Genomic DNA, 13,799 nt, shown 5'->3' on the forward strand with positions numbered 1-13,799 from the left:
TACGGGTGGGGTTTATGTGCTGACAGTCACTCTATATTTAGAATACATACTGTACACGAGAGTCGTATCAATCTTCTCATCTAACTCTTGGCAGGATAGCGAATACAAATATTTTTCCAAGATGTCCAACTATTCCTTTAAGAGCACAATCTCCTGAGCTTTATAAGCAATGTATAGTCTATATTTATGCAACATCTGATAACGTCAACATTTATGCAAGTTCACACGTGGCTGAAACGTAACAACCACACAGCAAATACCCCCCCACAATATCATGCCTCATTTGGCTCTTTTTTTGTCCCCTTTCCCTTTATTCATCACTATGATATACGAGGTACAGTGGCAGTCTCAGTTAACAACAGTCATAATTATTTCTTTATTAGTTTTTTTGTGAACACAGAGAAGATAAATGAACACATAAGGTGAATTAAATTGAAAGTTTGGTTCCTCCACATGGGTACATACTGTAACAGTGCCAATGGCGCAGGGTGACATTATCAGAATTGTCCAATCAATGAGTTCCAGTCTATATGACTTTATGTTTTCTCCTCTTGGTTTGTTGGCAAAAAGTGTGAGAACATGACCAGACCAGAACTAACATCCAACAGTGTATCAAACTGAACAGGTGAGAAGGTCTTCTCAGGTACCAAATAATGAAAAAACAAACCAAGGATTAAAAGAATTTGAAAAAAACACATGTACAAAGTAATCTTGTTATATAAGACTGATGGTTAGAGTGTTGAGGGATCTGACATCATGGAGGTCCAATTTAAGGAATTTTCAAGTTTAAGTTTAACTTCATTTTAAGGTGGCTTAGGCAAATCTTCAGTGCCTTGGGTTCATGAGACCTTTGGATGAACACAACGCAAATGGTGGTCAAGTTAAGAACAATGCTGTTTATCCTAGCTCCTGAAAAAGTTGACATTTTGGAAATAGAGGTTTTAATCTGACAGTGGTGACACGTACGGGTTTAGGTGATCAAACCAAGAAAACATGAAGCCTGGCTTCCCCATGGGCCGTGAATCTTTTTCTGGTTAGAACCCGGAGCAAAAAGAAATATTTGCACATCATTTGAAAATATTTGACTGAGAAAGCTGTCCATGATCACAGAGGAGAAGATGTCAAGCGTGAAGTTCATTTGTAGCATTTCTTTAAGAAATGTTAGTATTAGGCAGACTTCCAACTTCCATCTAATGTTAAACTTGCTGCAAAAAAAAAAAAGGTCCTGAAGCTACACTATGTGGGATCAGATGATTGTGGCACAGATTCAAACATGAATCAAACATGTGGATTGCCTCTGCTACCCAACTCACCGCCTGGAGCTCACGCTCCTCAAAGATCCTGGAGAGGATGAGACGGCGCAGCGGCACCGTCATGATGAGGACAAAGGGGAACGCCAGGGAGGCCTCAGTAGACTTCACTACCCACAGAGCCACGATGCACGCCAGCTGGATGACGGTGAACATGTTCATCCGCCATGTCTTCACCTGAAGCAATGCACATGAGGCGGGTAATGCATAGAAAACCAAGACCATCGACCACAGCACAGACACATAGGCATACACACAAAGATGCTCAAAGACAAGTTTAACACACTCATTCCCCTGCAAATGTTTTTGGCTCCATCTAGTGGTCGATCCTGCCTCTAGTCACTTGTGTAAAAGGTGCAAAAGAGACTGAATTCACATGGAATCACTCACACAGATCACATGGAGAATCTTAATCCATCTGAGTGATGAATGCAGCAGTGACCAGGCAGCCAGAAACTAAACTGCTATCTTCAAATGTCGAGGTAAACCTCTGTTTGGGATTAAAACTCCGGCAACGCTCACCACAAATGTCTCTGTTGGTAGAGAAATGACCAATATGCTGGATGTGGTGGAGTCCAAGACTTGCAAAGCTGTAGAAACCTGGATAATGTTCATGCCTCATGTATAAAGGAATCTGAAATACCAGGGTAATCTGTCAAAACCAGGCTAAATACCAAGTCTCAAAACCAGAATACTGGTGTGCGTGTTTCTATATCAGTCTGTCATTATTGAGGTGTCTGTTGTGTCCTGTTCTGTTATGTCTTTGAGTCCTCGACAGACCAGCCACTCTGTTATTTCTGTACTGACTGAGTTAACTGAAAAGTTAAGGATTAACCCCCTTTGGTTTCTGGCTGCCTGGACTCTGCTGCAGGAACCACTCTGCTGGGTTTGGCTTTTCCATCATACCACTAATAATACAAGACGAGGGCATGTAAACATTTAACATTGCTTGTGTTACCTTGGTGACGTAGATGTGGTCAGGGTGATGCTTGGCAGGCGTGACCATAAGAGTGATGCGTTCATACAGCTGGATGCCCGTCAGAGAGGTCACCCCCATGTACAGGAAGATACCAAAGAGCACAGCCAGAGGGATAAGGCGGAGCACATCTGTCATCACTATGGACATACCTGGTGGGGAGAGAGAGGTTTTCAAAAGATATTACTGTAGTTCTAAAACTCACATGCACACTAATTTGCAAATGTGGAGAGAATTATTCACTCAACAAGGGAACAGCCCTCATGACAAACATTCTGTCCGTGCACTTTATTTGAAACATATTCACTGTTCAGATGCCTTGGTTGAAACACTCTTCGGGCTAATCCAAAAGTTTTATTCCTAATCCAAATAGCATTTCAATCAAACAAAAGCTCAACAATCATGATGACTCATTATGGTTGTATACCCAAACTGGATCAAACTATACTTAAGACTACTTCGGGAACTCTACCTTAAGTGAAACAAGATATTCTGCTGGCAAAATAGTACCAGACAGTGGTTCAAAACAATCTTGCTATGTCAGACGGTAAATTTTGAGTTTAACAAAAAATGACAGTTTCGTTTCATTTTGAAGACAATTTGTAAACAGAATGTAAAATCCTTTTAAGCTGTTGCATGGGCTGATTCATACTTCATCAATGTCTAGACATGCAGGAGCTGCAGAAGTGCCCCTCTCTAACTTCTAGCTCATGTTTGCCTCTCACAACAATCATTTGCCTGGAAGTTCCAGCACTGTAATTAATGCTATAGAAATATGACATAATCCCTGCAGCTTCAGAACAAAATATAATAATTGTTCTGGAATTTGTCAGTGTTTGAGATTCTTGTTTTTCTTCAGCTAATTTTAGATGCACTATCGTTGTTATTGTGTTGGTGTTTAGTCATCGTCAATTCTAATGAGAGAACTACTTTTAAGACATGTTTGGTGGAATTTAAGGCTTTTCTTGATTCATTCTATAAGTTTATAAGGCACACTCTCAGATGAAAAGATTTAAAAAGACAAAACAAAATTTCCAGTCGACTGTTTTCTAAGCCACAATCCCCTTGGTTATTGTTGCTTTGCCTGTCAAGCTTTCTGCTCCAGCACAGCACATATTAGCAGACGCAGTTTAGAGTGATAACAGTGGCTGATTTACCCTTGCAGTAATTTCAGAAAATTGTTGAAACAATGAGGCTCCAGCTTCACACAGAAGCAAACAAAAGTAGGCTTCTCATTTTTAGCCAGCAACTGCAGATTTTGGCTGAAATGACAACCTTCACTGGCAGAGTTTTCTGCCAGTGAAGGTTGCTAATAATAAAACTTTGGGAGCTGGTTGAAAACTCTGTCTCCAGCTGACTTTTTAATGTTTCCAGCTGATTTGTTTAGAAATAAGAACCATGTAAAAGGGTCTTAAGTACATGAGGTTAAAGATTGGGGCTAAAGCTACATATACAGTACAGTAGATAAAAATGGAAACAAAATGTTATTTTTCTAACCTAACCCTTGGCCAATTTAGATGCCTACTACAGAAAAACATACTTGGGAAGGCAATGCAGTTGGTAGATTTATGCTTCAATATTAGTAATTTCAAACAGTATGCTATACTTTTACCACAAAAAAAGAATTGAGGATGAGAACTGGCTGATAAGTTCGGCAAATGCAATGCTAACACAAGTTTGACTGGAGTTCCTGGCATGTTCTCTTCCTCAAACTGATAAAGAGCAGGAGAGAGTCTCTATCATTACTCTACCTTGTTAGAGCCAAAAAAAGACACCAGCCTTGGAATTCTTGAAATAGTGCTTATCACCTTACTTCCGCCTCTTGCACACCTTTTTGGAATGTGTAGAAATACAAAGCGCGACCTCCGTGCCTGTCTATGATTGCTAAGCTAGGATGGACATTTTATAATGGTCGACTGGCTCCCCACCCTTCCAATCCTCTCCTTTCTTCTTACCAACAAGCACAGCCACAAGAAGTCCGGTCAGCCTCTGCTCTTTCACCTCCTGGATCATGGGCTTTTCACCAGGCGCCGTGGCCTTGCTCATGACCGTGAGTGCATTGACATGAGTGACAGAGCGCACAGTGGCTGCCGTGAGCCACGGCAGGCCGAAAAGGGGACAGATGGCACCCAGGATGACGATGAGCAGCAGATCCAGGTGGAAACCTGAGCCTTTAATCAGGCGACGCTCCTTCTTACTGACTATCAATCTGAGAGATTGGCGGAAGAACAAGAAAATGATAAAACCTTTCATAAAGCACACAGTTTGTAAAAAGTATACATTAGTATTACACACACAGATTCTACACCCAGAGTATTACCACTGTGGATGATCACAGTGTACGTACGAAGTGATCTGAGTTTCCATAAAGATGAGGATGAAGACAAGAAGGGCAGGTATGATACTTGCTCCCATCATCCAGGTTGGAAAGGGCTGCTTATCACCAAAGGGACTGATGAACCAACCTCTCTTGTCAGGGGATGTGACTGAAAAGCCCGATGGCACGTCGAGTTTCTAAAAGCAGATAAAAGTAATGTTTAAGTATAGATGATTTATTAGAACCGTAAGAAAATACATCAACTGTTGCTGTGACTGAAATGATTGATAGTGCAGTTACCTGTGTGTAAGTGTCAGTAATGGAGTAATCCACTAATACCGAAACCAAAATTGAGATAGGGATGCCAAAATCCCCGATGATTCTTCTGGCCTGGGGACCAAACAAATCAAATCAAGTCAATGTTCAGCACACTTCTGATCACAACAACATTTATAAAAAGCTTGCTTAACCACAAGGCAGAGATTAACTACAGACAAGTCAAAGCAAGTCATCTTCATATTCAGTTTAAAGGGAAACATCCACTGCTGGATGCATAACTACTATTGATTTACACTGTGTTAAAACACAATCTTGAAGTTCTTCTATGAAAAAATGTGAATTATATTATCAATGTGCCCACTTTTCCTCAAAATGCCATGGCTATTCAGAGCTCTTCCATTGTTATTAACAACCTTTAGACACCCAGCAGGAACAGAACTCCTTTGTAAAAAAAAACAAAAAACCAAAAACAAAATTGTGGCTGAGTTTATTGGGATCAATCGGGGCTACTGCTGGAAGAGTCGATTATACAAGTCAACAGGTAAAATAGACAGACACAGACACCCTGTAGAGATCCAGTAAAAGAAAAGAAAAGAAAAGCTTCTGTCAAGCTTCTTTGTAGCTATGCTAGACACATCTTGTGATCATCTAAATTTTGGCATCTGTTGACAGAGGAGAGAAAAACACACAGCCTGCACAAAAAAAGGACCTTTAAATAAAATGCGCAACTGCAGTACACATTCCCAGCTGTGTTAACTTTTAAGTAAGTGGTTTTAAAGGTGCCCTGTGGAGTTTTTTTTTACCACTGTTAGTGCTACAGAGAAATATTCTTATGTATCTCATGTGCATGTGACTACAGTTTCTGCACAAGGTTTTACACTATTCCACAGTGAAATAGTTGGTGGCAGTAATGTGCCAAGAAGGGTTGCAAAGAGACAGTAACATTAGGGAAGAAGAAGACTAAACCATGTAGGTTTCAAAATAAAAAAAAACTGGCTGCGCTAATGTTTTATGAGGAATGAAATGCATTCAACATATTTGTTAGGTCTCACTCACAGTGCATCTCGATGAGAAACACTGAATGTGTACATAACTTCATCTTCTCAGAAGAAAACTCCACAGGGTACCATTCGATGTACACGAGAAGCCTGACATTTACAGTTTAAGTTGAGTTTTCAAAAGATTACCTTGCCTCCTAAAAATCGACTGTTTCGGAACTTCCTGAGGAAGAAAGCAACAAAGAAAGTGCCCATCATAAGAACCAGAGAAAGAAGAGCAGTGTTGGGCTGGTTGAAGATAGGGTTTTCAACATCTTGAACCTCGGTAGCTGGGAAGGAGTCACTGGGGTACATTGCCATCAGTGGATGTTCCTTAAACACCTGGAAACGAGACGAAAACCTAAATTTATCCTGCAGTAACGGCTTTTTGCAGACAGGACAGGGACAGGATGAAATCTTAAACACCCCTTAAGTCTTGGATGTTATCCACTTCATTTATAAACACTGTTCATGCAACATGCATCAATACCAGTAATCATAATAAATAAATAATTGAGAAAATATTCTGGTATCTTCTAAGGGTAAGGCATGCATAAAACATATCTTATGCTGTCCAAATTGATAATCTTATAATATTATAATCTTATAGAGCTCAGTGAGCTGTGTGATATCTGAAGTAGTTACTTTGATGAGCTTGGAGAAAGTCTCATAGATGAAGATGAGGGAAATGAGGAAAGCAAAAATCTCCTGGGTAAAGGGTGAGATGTAACGGACAAGGAAGCTGCCCTCTGCTGCCACAATCACCAGGACGATGAAGATGAGCCAGAAACCGATCCACACTCGACCAGTCAGGTACTCAAAGTTGTGAGCCTGACAGAACTGAGTGAAAAGAAACAGACATCAGTTACATGTTCAGTGAAAACAAAATTGGAATAATGTACCACAAAAACTGGAGTATGTGGTATACTGTGTGGGTTCTATTGGATGTAAAACACATTGATACGATTTCTGCATTTTACAGGTAAAGTACCTTGTAGAAGGCTTCTTCAAACACCAGTAAGGGACCTGAGAAGCCAATGATGAGAAGGGGCTGACCAGCAAGCAGCGAGAATATAACTCCAAGAGTTGCAGTCGAAACAATGAGCTCAGTCACTCCCATCATGCCCTCTGTTTTCTCTCCTGTATGCAAAAACACATTAAAAAAACATTTTAAGAACACATATTATCAAAATTACATGGAATCCAATTTTCCTCATGTTGTTTATAGTTTCAGTTTACCCAGCAGGCCTCCGAAGGTTATAGTAGGCGACAGTGCCGCAAAGTAGATGAAGATGACAGCGGCAATGCACTGCATGTCCAGGGAATCTTTTAAGTCACTGACATATTGTGGGTAGCGGCGTCGGATGTCATGGATCAGGCCTCCGAATGGGATCCCTGAACGCTTTAACGGGTCCACCTCCTGGTCTCCCTCCTCCTCCTCCTCTGGACTCATGTCTAGGGGGTTTGTTACAGGCTCGATTACATAAAGAAACTACTACTGATCATTATAATAATAATAATACTACAACAATGAAATAAAAAACTGTACAAGTCAACAGTTAATATTAGAGGCATAGTCTGTAATGCAAATGTAAACACCACTAAAATCTAAAAGGTAAAATTCACCTCACCATCAAACGCAAAGACAAACGCTAGCAATTTTTCTATATTTTTATTATTTTTAACAAATCCCATGCAAAGAACAAAACCAACTAAGAAGTATTGTGTGTATATTTAAAGCCTGATATATCTTATTCCTCTGTGCCATAGAGCTCATTCATACACTGCTCTGCTACTTTAAATCTCCCAAGAGCCCCGATTGTGTATTAATCCACAGCTGAAAATATATCTAAAGCCAAGAAGAACACTACATTCTCACATTTGAGAACCTTGGAACAGCCAAATGTTCAGCATTTTTGATTGAAAGATGTATTGATTCAAAACAGTTATCAAAATAGTTGCCAATTAATAATCTTTTTATTGACTAATCAATTAATCGACTAGTCACTGCCGCTCTGAATCTAACCAAGCACCAGTGTTTTGTCTACTGATGGTATCATGTAATTTTTAAATCTACTAAAAGGTGCAATTTTCCTTTTTTTCGCTATGTGATTTCTAGCTGTAAAAACTTGCGGGAGCAATGTTGGTTTGCAGAATCAGAAGTGCCTCCCTCAAACCTAGTGCTGTGATTGGGGATTTGGTGTGGAAGTGCTCTTTAGAGGCGTGACTGGGCACCTTTGTTGTCCTGCAACATTCCAACTGAGGAGTGGTGCTTTTTGAGTTCTCTTTCCTTCCTCTTGCGCAGCATCTGCTTCTGGAAGTCAGCCACTGTTTTCAGGAGGTCTTTGCCCTCCACGTCTGAGGGTGGAATGACGATGCTGTAGTCCAAGAACTCATTGATGCCATTCAGCAGGTCCTGTCTGTCGTCAGCAAAGTAGGCCACCTCATGGAAGTTCTACAGCAAAATACAACTGGATGTCAGTACCAGAATGCTAAAGAAAGGAAATTCAAGATACATATGACACACTATTTGGCCAGGGTTTGGGATTCACAACTTAAAAATATCACTAGCGGACAGTTAATATTTTATTTTTCATCAATGCTACATTATTATAATTTGATGTTTTTTGTTTTGCGATGCTTTGTTTCCTCTGACTGAAATGAGGAAAATTTTAAATATACCTTATCAGACATGAGAGTGGAGAAGGAACGTCCAATTTCATGATAGTCCATGTTGGTCTGACTGGGACCAAGCAAGACGAAAATAAAGCGAACAGGGACGGGGACCTCCAGCACCGACTCCAGAAGCGCAGCCTCGTTCAGCCGAACAAAGGCCATGGCTGGCTGCTCCAGAAACTCAACACATCCTGACAGGAAAAGAAAAAACACAAGATGTTTAGTTATTTGTGATTTTCCTCAGCTCCACATTAGGAGCAGAATCTGAGATTGCACTCTGGCTAATAGTATATTCATCATCTGTTTATTCTCAGTTATCGCAACAGGAATAAATCTGCTGCTGTCTGACCTCTTTTGTAATGCTAATTTGCTGTTAAGGCCACATCAAGACATCTTGCAGCTTTGCAGTTAGAATTTTCCATGTCTTTAGGGGACATGTCCTAAGCAGCTGCAGAAGTGTTGACTTTACATTGCAGTGCAACACTACAAACTACAGCAAAGGCGAAAACCAGTCAAAATACAAAGAAGTAGGATACCATTAGTGGTGAGTAAGAAATGATTGTGGTATTATTCTGATGTAGTTAAATCTATTTATTTTATATTTGAGGACCATACTACTGGAGAATTTACAACAAGCAGATTCCTCTCTTAGCAGTTTATAAAAACAAATAAGAAAAAAAAAATAAAAAATTCTGCTAACTAATCTACTTTGTCAAAATACCCCGAGCTTACCTACTAAAACGATCACTGCTTCAGCATCTTTGGGAATCTTGGCGAGCAGTTTCATCGATCTGGCTGCGGCTGGATGGCTCTCAGGAGGCAGAGGGTGGAGAGATTTCTTGGAGGAAGACCAGTACAAAGATTATCCACATCATTGTTCCGACCAACATGATGTGAAACCATAATGTAACATGGGACCAATAATGTGAAATTATTTTGGGTATAGCAATGTATGTATGAACATAATATATTAATGTAATTCATTTTAAACCACACAACTGCATAACTGGTTCTTTATGTTTGAAGAGAATTTTTTTGATTGGCTGTTTCAAATTTGCCAATGTTTTAAGCCGTGGGGAACATTAACTTTTCACAGTTAATGCATCAAGAAGCTTTAACTAGAAACACCTGTAAACTGACTAAAAACATAATTCAACACATGTGGTCCGGGGAGGCTTGCTTTCCCTGACTTCAAGAACTACCTACGCGACTTCTGACCTCATGGAGGGGTGTTTCAAAGAACAATGCGAGAGCCACAGGCCTCACATAAGGACTTTAGTGTAATCATGCCTAAGTCTGTGCTTACTGCTGATTCTTAGAACTTAATGCAAACCATGAACTAGAACAAGACAGCTCAGCATTGCTTTTATCTCCATCCATTTAGATAGCTGAGTTCAATTATCCAAGTGGGTTCTTGTCAAAACTAGTTAATCGTTTACTTTGACTTTGGTAAACTGTATTTACTGTGCTGTCTGCCATCACTGTTTCATCTACATCACAGTCCATCATCACCGTCATCTCACATCTCTCAGATCTCTTTCTCCTGCCTCCCAGATTGACACAAAACAGTAAAGGAAGTGTGAAGAATAAGGAGTGCTTTGCAGTTGAGGACAAAAAATGCCATTAAAAATAAAAAACAAAAAAAAACAAACAAGGAAACTTACAAACAGGCTGACAAACACGTCTTGTTTGGGGTCGTATACCGGCCCTTTGTTGTCCTGGTGTTCATCGTGCTCTTCAGCCACTAGTGGCAGACTGGTGTCATGGACGTGGTTGTGATTGAAGCTGCCATGAAGACTGCTGGTTGAGTGGTGGCGGTGAAAACGATGTTTGAAATCACTCGGATGGCTGTGGAAGAATAAAAAGAATAAGTCTATGTAGGCACAGCTGTGCTTTGAGCCAATACTAATGTCAGCATCCTAAAATGCTCACAGTGACAATGTTAACAATTTGATGTTTAGCACGAAATGCTATTAGACTATTTGGCAATTAGCACTAGGTACAAAAGTACGGCAGAAGCTGATGGGAATCTCATTAGTTTAACAGTTCATGAACCACAGTAGTAAAAGTATAAATGAAAATTTTGACCTGATGATGGATCAATATAAAAAGGTATAGGATCACCAAAGTTGTTACAATTCATCCGGAGGGGGAAATGAAGGCTTGTACCAAATCTTAACACCCAATAATTGTCCAGACATTTCATTTTCATTCCATGTCACTGGACGGCACTATAAAAAATTTCAGGGGATCACCAAAGTTATTTAATCATTAGGGCTCACCTTCTGGGAGCCATGAATGTTCCGACCCAAATTTGATGCCAATTCATCTACATATTGAGATTTTTCACTGGATAGTTGAAAACTTTGATCTACTGATGGTTCTAAATGAAAAGTCAGTCAGTTAGGATTGCATGAACTTTTATGGTGATCCATCCAATAGTTGGCTAATGATGATATATTTTAGTCCAGACCAAAGCAGTGGACCAACCTATATAGCATCTACGGTGCCCTACTGCGAGAGTAGCTAGAAAACTGTTAGTACTAGGAGGACCGTTCTGTATTATGTTCTAATTACTGTAATGTTCACTTTATCTGGAAGACACTGGTAAAATTACTCAAAATCAGACTTTAGCTTCAACCAATCAAAGCAAAACATAAACCAGCATGGTGGGAGGTCTAACAGGTGCTTCTGCAATAGTTTGACAATAGTTTTGCAATATTACTTTATTTTACTTCATTGATATATCAATACATATATGTTTGACAAAATCTTTAAAACTCAAAGTACTCTCACCAGCTATTTTCTGAGCTCTCAATCGCAACTCACAGCCTTCATCTGTGAATGGAGTTTGCTCAGTTTTCATGGAGTTGGCTCAGTTGCTATTGAGAATATTTTGTCAAACTATTGCTTCCAAGGTCGAGAATGAACATTCAGGCTCTTATTCAGCTCTTATGTTTTCTAAAAAATAGAAGAAAATGGAGAAAATAACCTGTTATCTCTCATTCTCACCTGCAAGATCATTTGGATTCAAGAAACGCCCAGCACAGTTCACCTAATCAACCTTTTTCATTTGACATGTTGAAGAGCTTTTACTTCATGCGGCAGCAAGGCAGCATAAAGTAAAAGTCATCAGCAAAATCCTTCCGAATTTAAACCACTTTTCTGGCCAAGCTAATTAGACAGCTGCTGAGAAAATGTGAGTTGACATAGTCACTTGTCTGATACTTAATCAATAAAAGACTAATCTGTTTAGCCTCAATATAAGTGCTTTCGTGCATGTGACAGTAAAAAGGTTTTCTCCGTCTGAAGGTTGAAGTATTTTGTGTGTCACACAAGCCAAGTTTTTTAACACAGCTGCATTACATCACTGTGCAGTCCACTGGTAACATCACCTCACTCATTAGGCCAACATGGTCCAATAAGAGGGCGCCCAAATTGGAAGCGTCAGCACCCAGAGACAAAAGAACGAGGTGTGACACTGAAGTGAATTGTGCTCGAGACGTTTCCAGAGGATCTTCAAAGTGATCTGAGTAAGCAATGAACTAAATTTTAGTAGTACCTCAGTGTGTTTCTTTCCCTGTCATAAATCTGATATCTCAGACTGATGATGACTCTAATGACAGTGTGTTTTTTTCCCTGTGGAAGCAGCAAATGACATAGTAGGAATTTATGTGGAAAGGCTGTGAAAGATGGAATGAATGCATGATGGCCTGCTGCTAAAAAACTCTTCCCAGGAAACTCCAGAACAGCTCTTCCCCTCTACTGCAGCTTTCGATCTTATCGCACAATAAAAGTTAAGAATTTTTAAGCTAACATGAATGAGAAATCATTAAAGTTCTCAGAAAAATGGAAAACTGAACATATGCAATTCCATGACAACTGGGCAAACTCCATCTGCTGGGGATGTGCAATCAAAAGCTTCAATACAGAAGGAAGCTCATCTCTGGAAGAGTGCCGCTAGCCTGGTTAAACATCTGTAATGACAATTTTCTCCTTAGATGTTGAATAACATTTTAAGTGGTCCCTGAAGGGGAACGAAATATTAACAGGAGATTGAGAATGAGAATGAGAATGGTAATTCAGTCTGACGGCCGACATTTAGTTAACTTGCTTTTTTGTTATGTAACTCTGAAAAATCCATAATGCTCCATGTGTAGGGGACTATTCCATTGGCCATGTGTTAGGTCAGTTTAGCTGGTTGGCAATAGAAGTGCCAATCAATAAATGGGAACCATTTGAGAGAGCTACAGATTGCGAGGAGATAACATGTCACATGTTTTACATCCAGATGCTATGTATTTAAAGATTATTTAACAGTGCACAGGATCTGATGTAACTAGTGAATTAACTTGTTAACTAAGGTTTGGGAGCAGGGCCTCGCCTAAACCACTCCTCTCAACACCTGGCAAGCCTATTCATACCTGGTTAACCCATCCAGCACTTTTTTGTCTCTGTTCACTCGACTCCCACCCTCCCACTCCCTCCCTCTTATCCAGTCACCCTCCTACCCCATCAACCTTGGCTAACTGGGCCGCCTGGAAAGACCTTGCTCATGCAGAAAACACAAAGCACCAAAATCTCCCTGTTGGCAAAGAAATAAACTTTTGGAATGAAGATCACTTGATGTTTAGTCTCCTTTCATCTCAAATCCTGGGTTTTACATCTGTCTCATCTCAAACCAAAAATTTTAGACATGTAATAAGCCTGGATTTATGAAAAGTGGCAATTTTTTTTAAAGACATTCTGTTTTCAGGCTGGAAAGTTCATATATTATTGCAAGGCCTCAAACAGTGCCCCTTTCAAAGTCTCTGGGTGCTGTATTGAACATCAGACTGATACACCCACTCTTTTGTGAAATAGACCTTGGTCTGAAAGTGAGCAGGACTGAGAAGGCAAAGATTTTAACAAAGGCAGAGACCAGAGGGACTGGATAGCTCACACAATTTAGCATCAAACTTTAAATCTGAAGGTCTAGGCTTTAAGACCCAATGAAGCTACAGTAGAGTCTTGACATTTGCAATGTAGTCAAGTACATCAGATGATGACGTCTTGTTAAATGTCGCTTTTTGGAAATTCCCTGCTCAGTTCCCCTGAGTTAGGCTTTTTTAAAACAACCTCTACTACAGAATAATGATTAATGAGGAGGAGGAAGAGGGCTAAGGTTTGATTCCTCATCTTGCCTTGCTTACAATCCATGATCA

The 13,799-nt window shown here is 40.0% G+C and overlaps 1 protein-coding gene across 4 annotated transcripts in view; it reads right to left on the minus strand.

Annotated features, from left to right (window-relative positions):
• Window positions 1-13,799, minus strand: part of slc4a3 (solute carrier family 4 member 3) — a 58,234-nt gene that overhangs the window by 1,569 nt on the left and 42,866 nt on the right. For all 4 annotated transcript variants that reach the window (XM_040148145.1, XM_040148144.1, XM_040148146.1 and 1 more), the window contains 13 exons: window positions 10,260-10,443; window positions 9,328-9,433; window positions 8,602-8,786; window positions 8,155-8,374; window positions 7,159-7,374; window positions 6,911-7,059; window positions 6,565-6,759; window positions 6,070-6,261; window positions 4,904-4,993; window positions 4,634-4,800; window positions 4,242-4,495; window positions 2,269-2,438; window positions 1,314-1,487 (listed from right to left, as the gene is read on the minus strand). In XM_040148145.1, coding sequence (XP_040004079.1) covers window positions 1,314-1,487; window positions 2,269-2,438; window positions 4,242-4,495; window positions 4,634-4,800; window positions 4,904-4,993; window positions 6,070-6,261; window positions 6,565-6,759; window positions 6,911-7,059; window positions 7,159-7,374; window positions 8,155-8,374; window positions 8,602-8,786; window positions 9,328-9,433; window positions 10,260-10,443 — 2,302 coding nt within the window. The remainder of the gene's footprint in view (window positions 1-1,313; window positions 1,488-2,268; window positions 2,439-4,241; window positions 4,496-4,633; window positions 4,801-4,903; window positions 4,994-6,069; window positions 6,262-6,564; window positions 6,760-6,910; window positions 7,060-7,158; window positions 7,375-8,154; window positions 8,375-8,601; window positions 8,787-9,327; window positions 9,434-10,259; window positions 10,444-13,799) is intronic.

This window comes from Xiphias gladius, chromosome 16, assembly GCF_016859285.1.
Source record: "Xiphias gladius isolate SHS-SW01 ecotype Sanya breed wild chromosome 16, ASM1685928v1, whole genome shotgun sequence".
NCBI lineage: Eukaryota > Metazoa > Chordata > Actinopteri > Istiophoriformes > Xiphiidae > Xiphias > Xiphias gladius.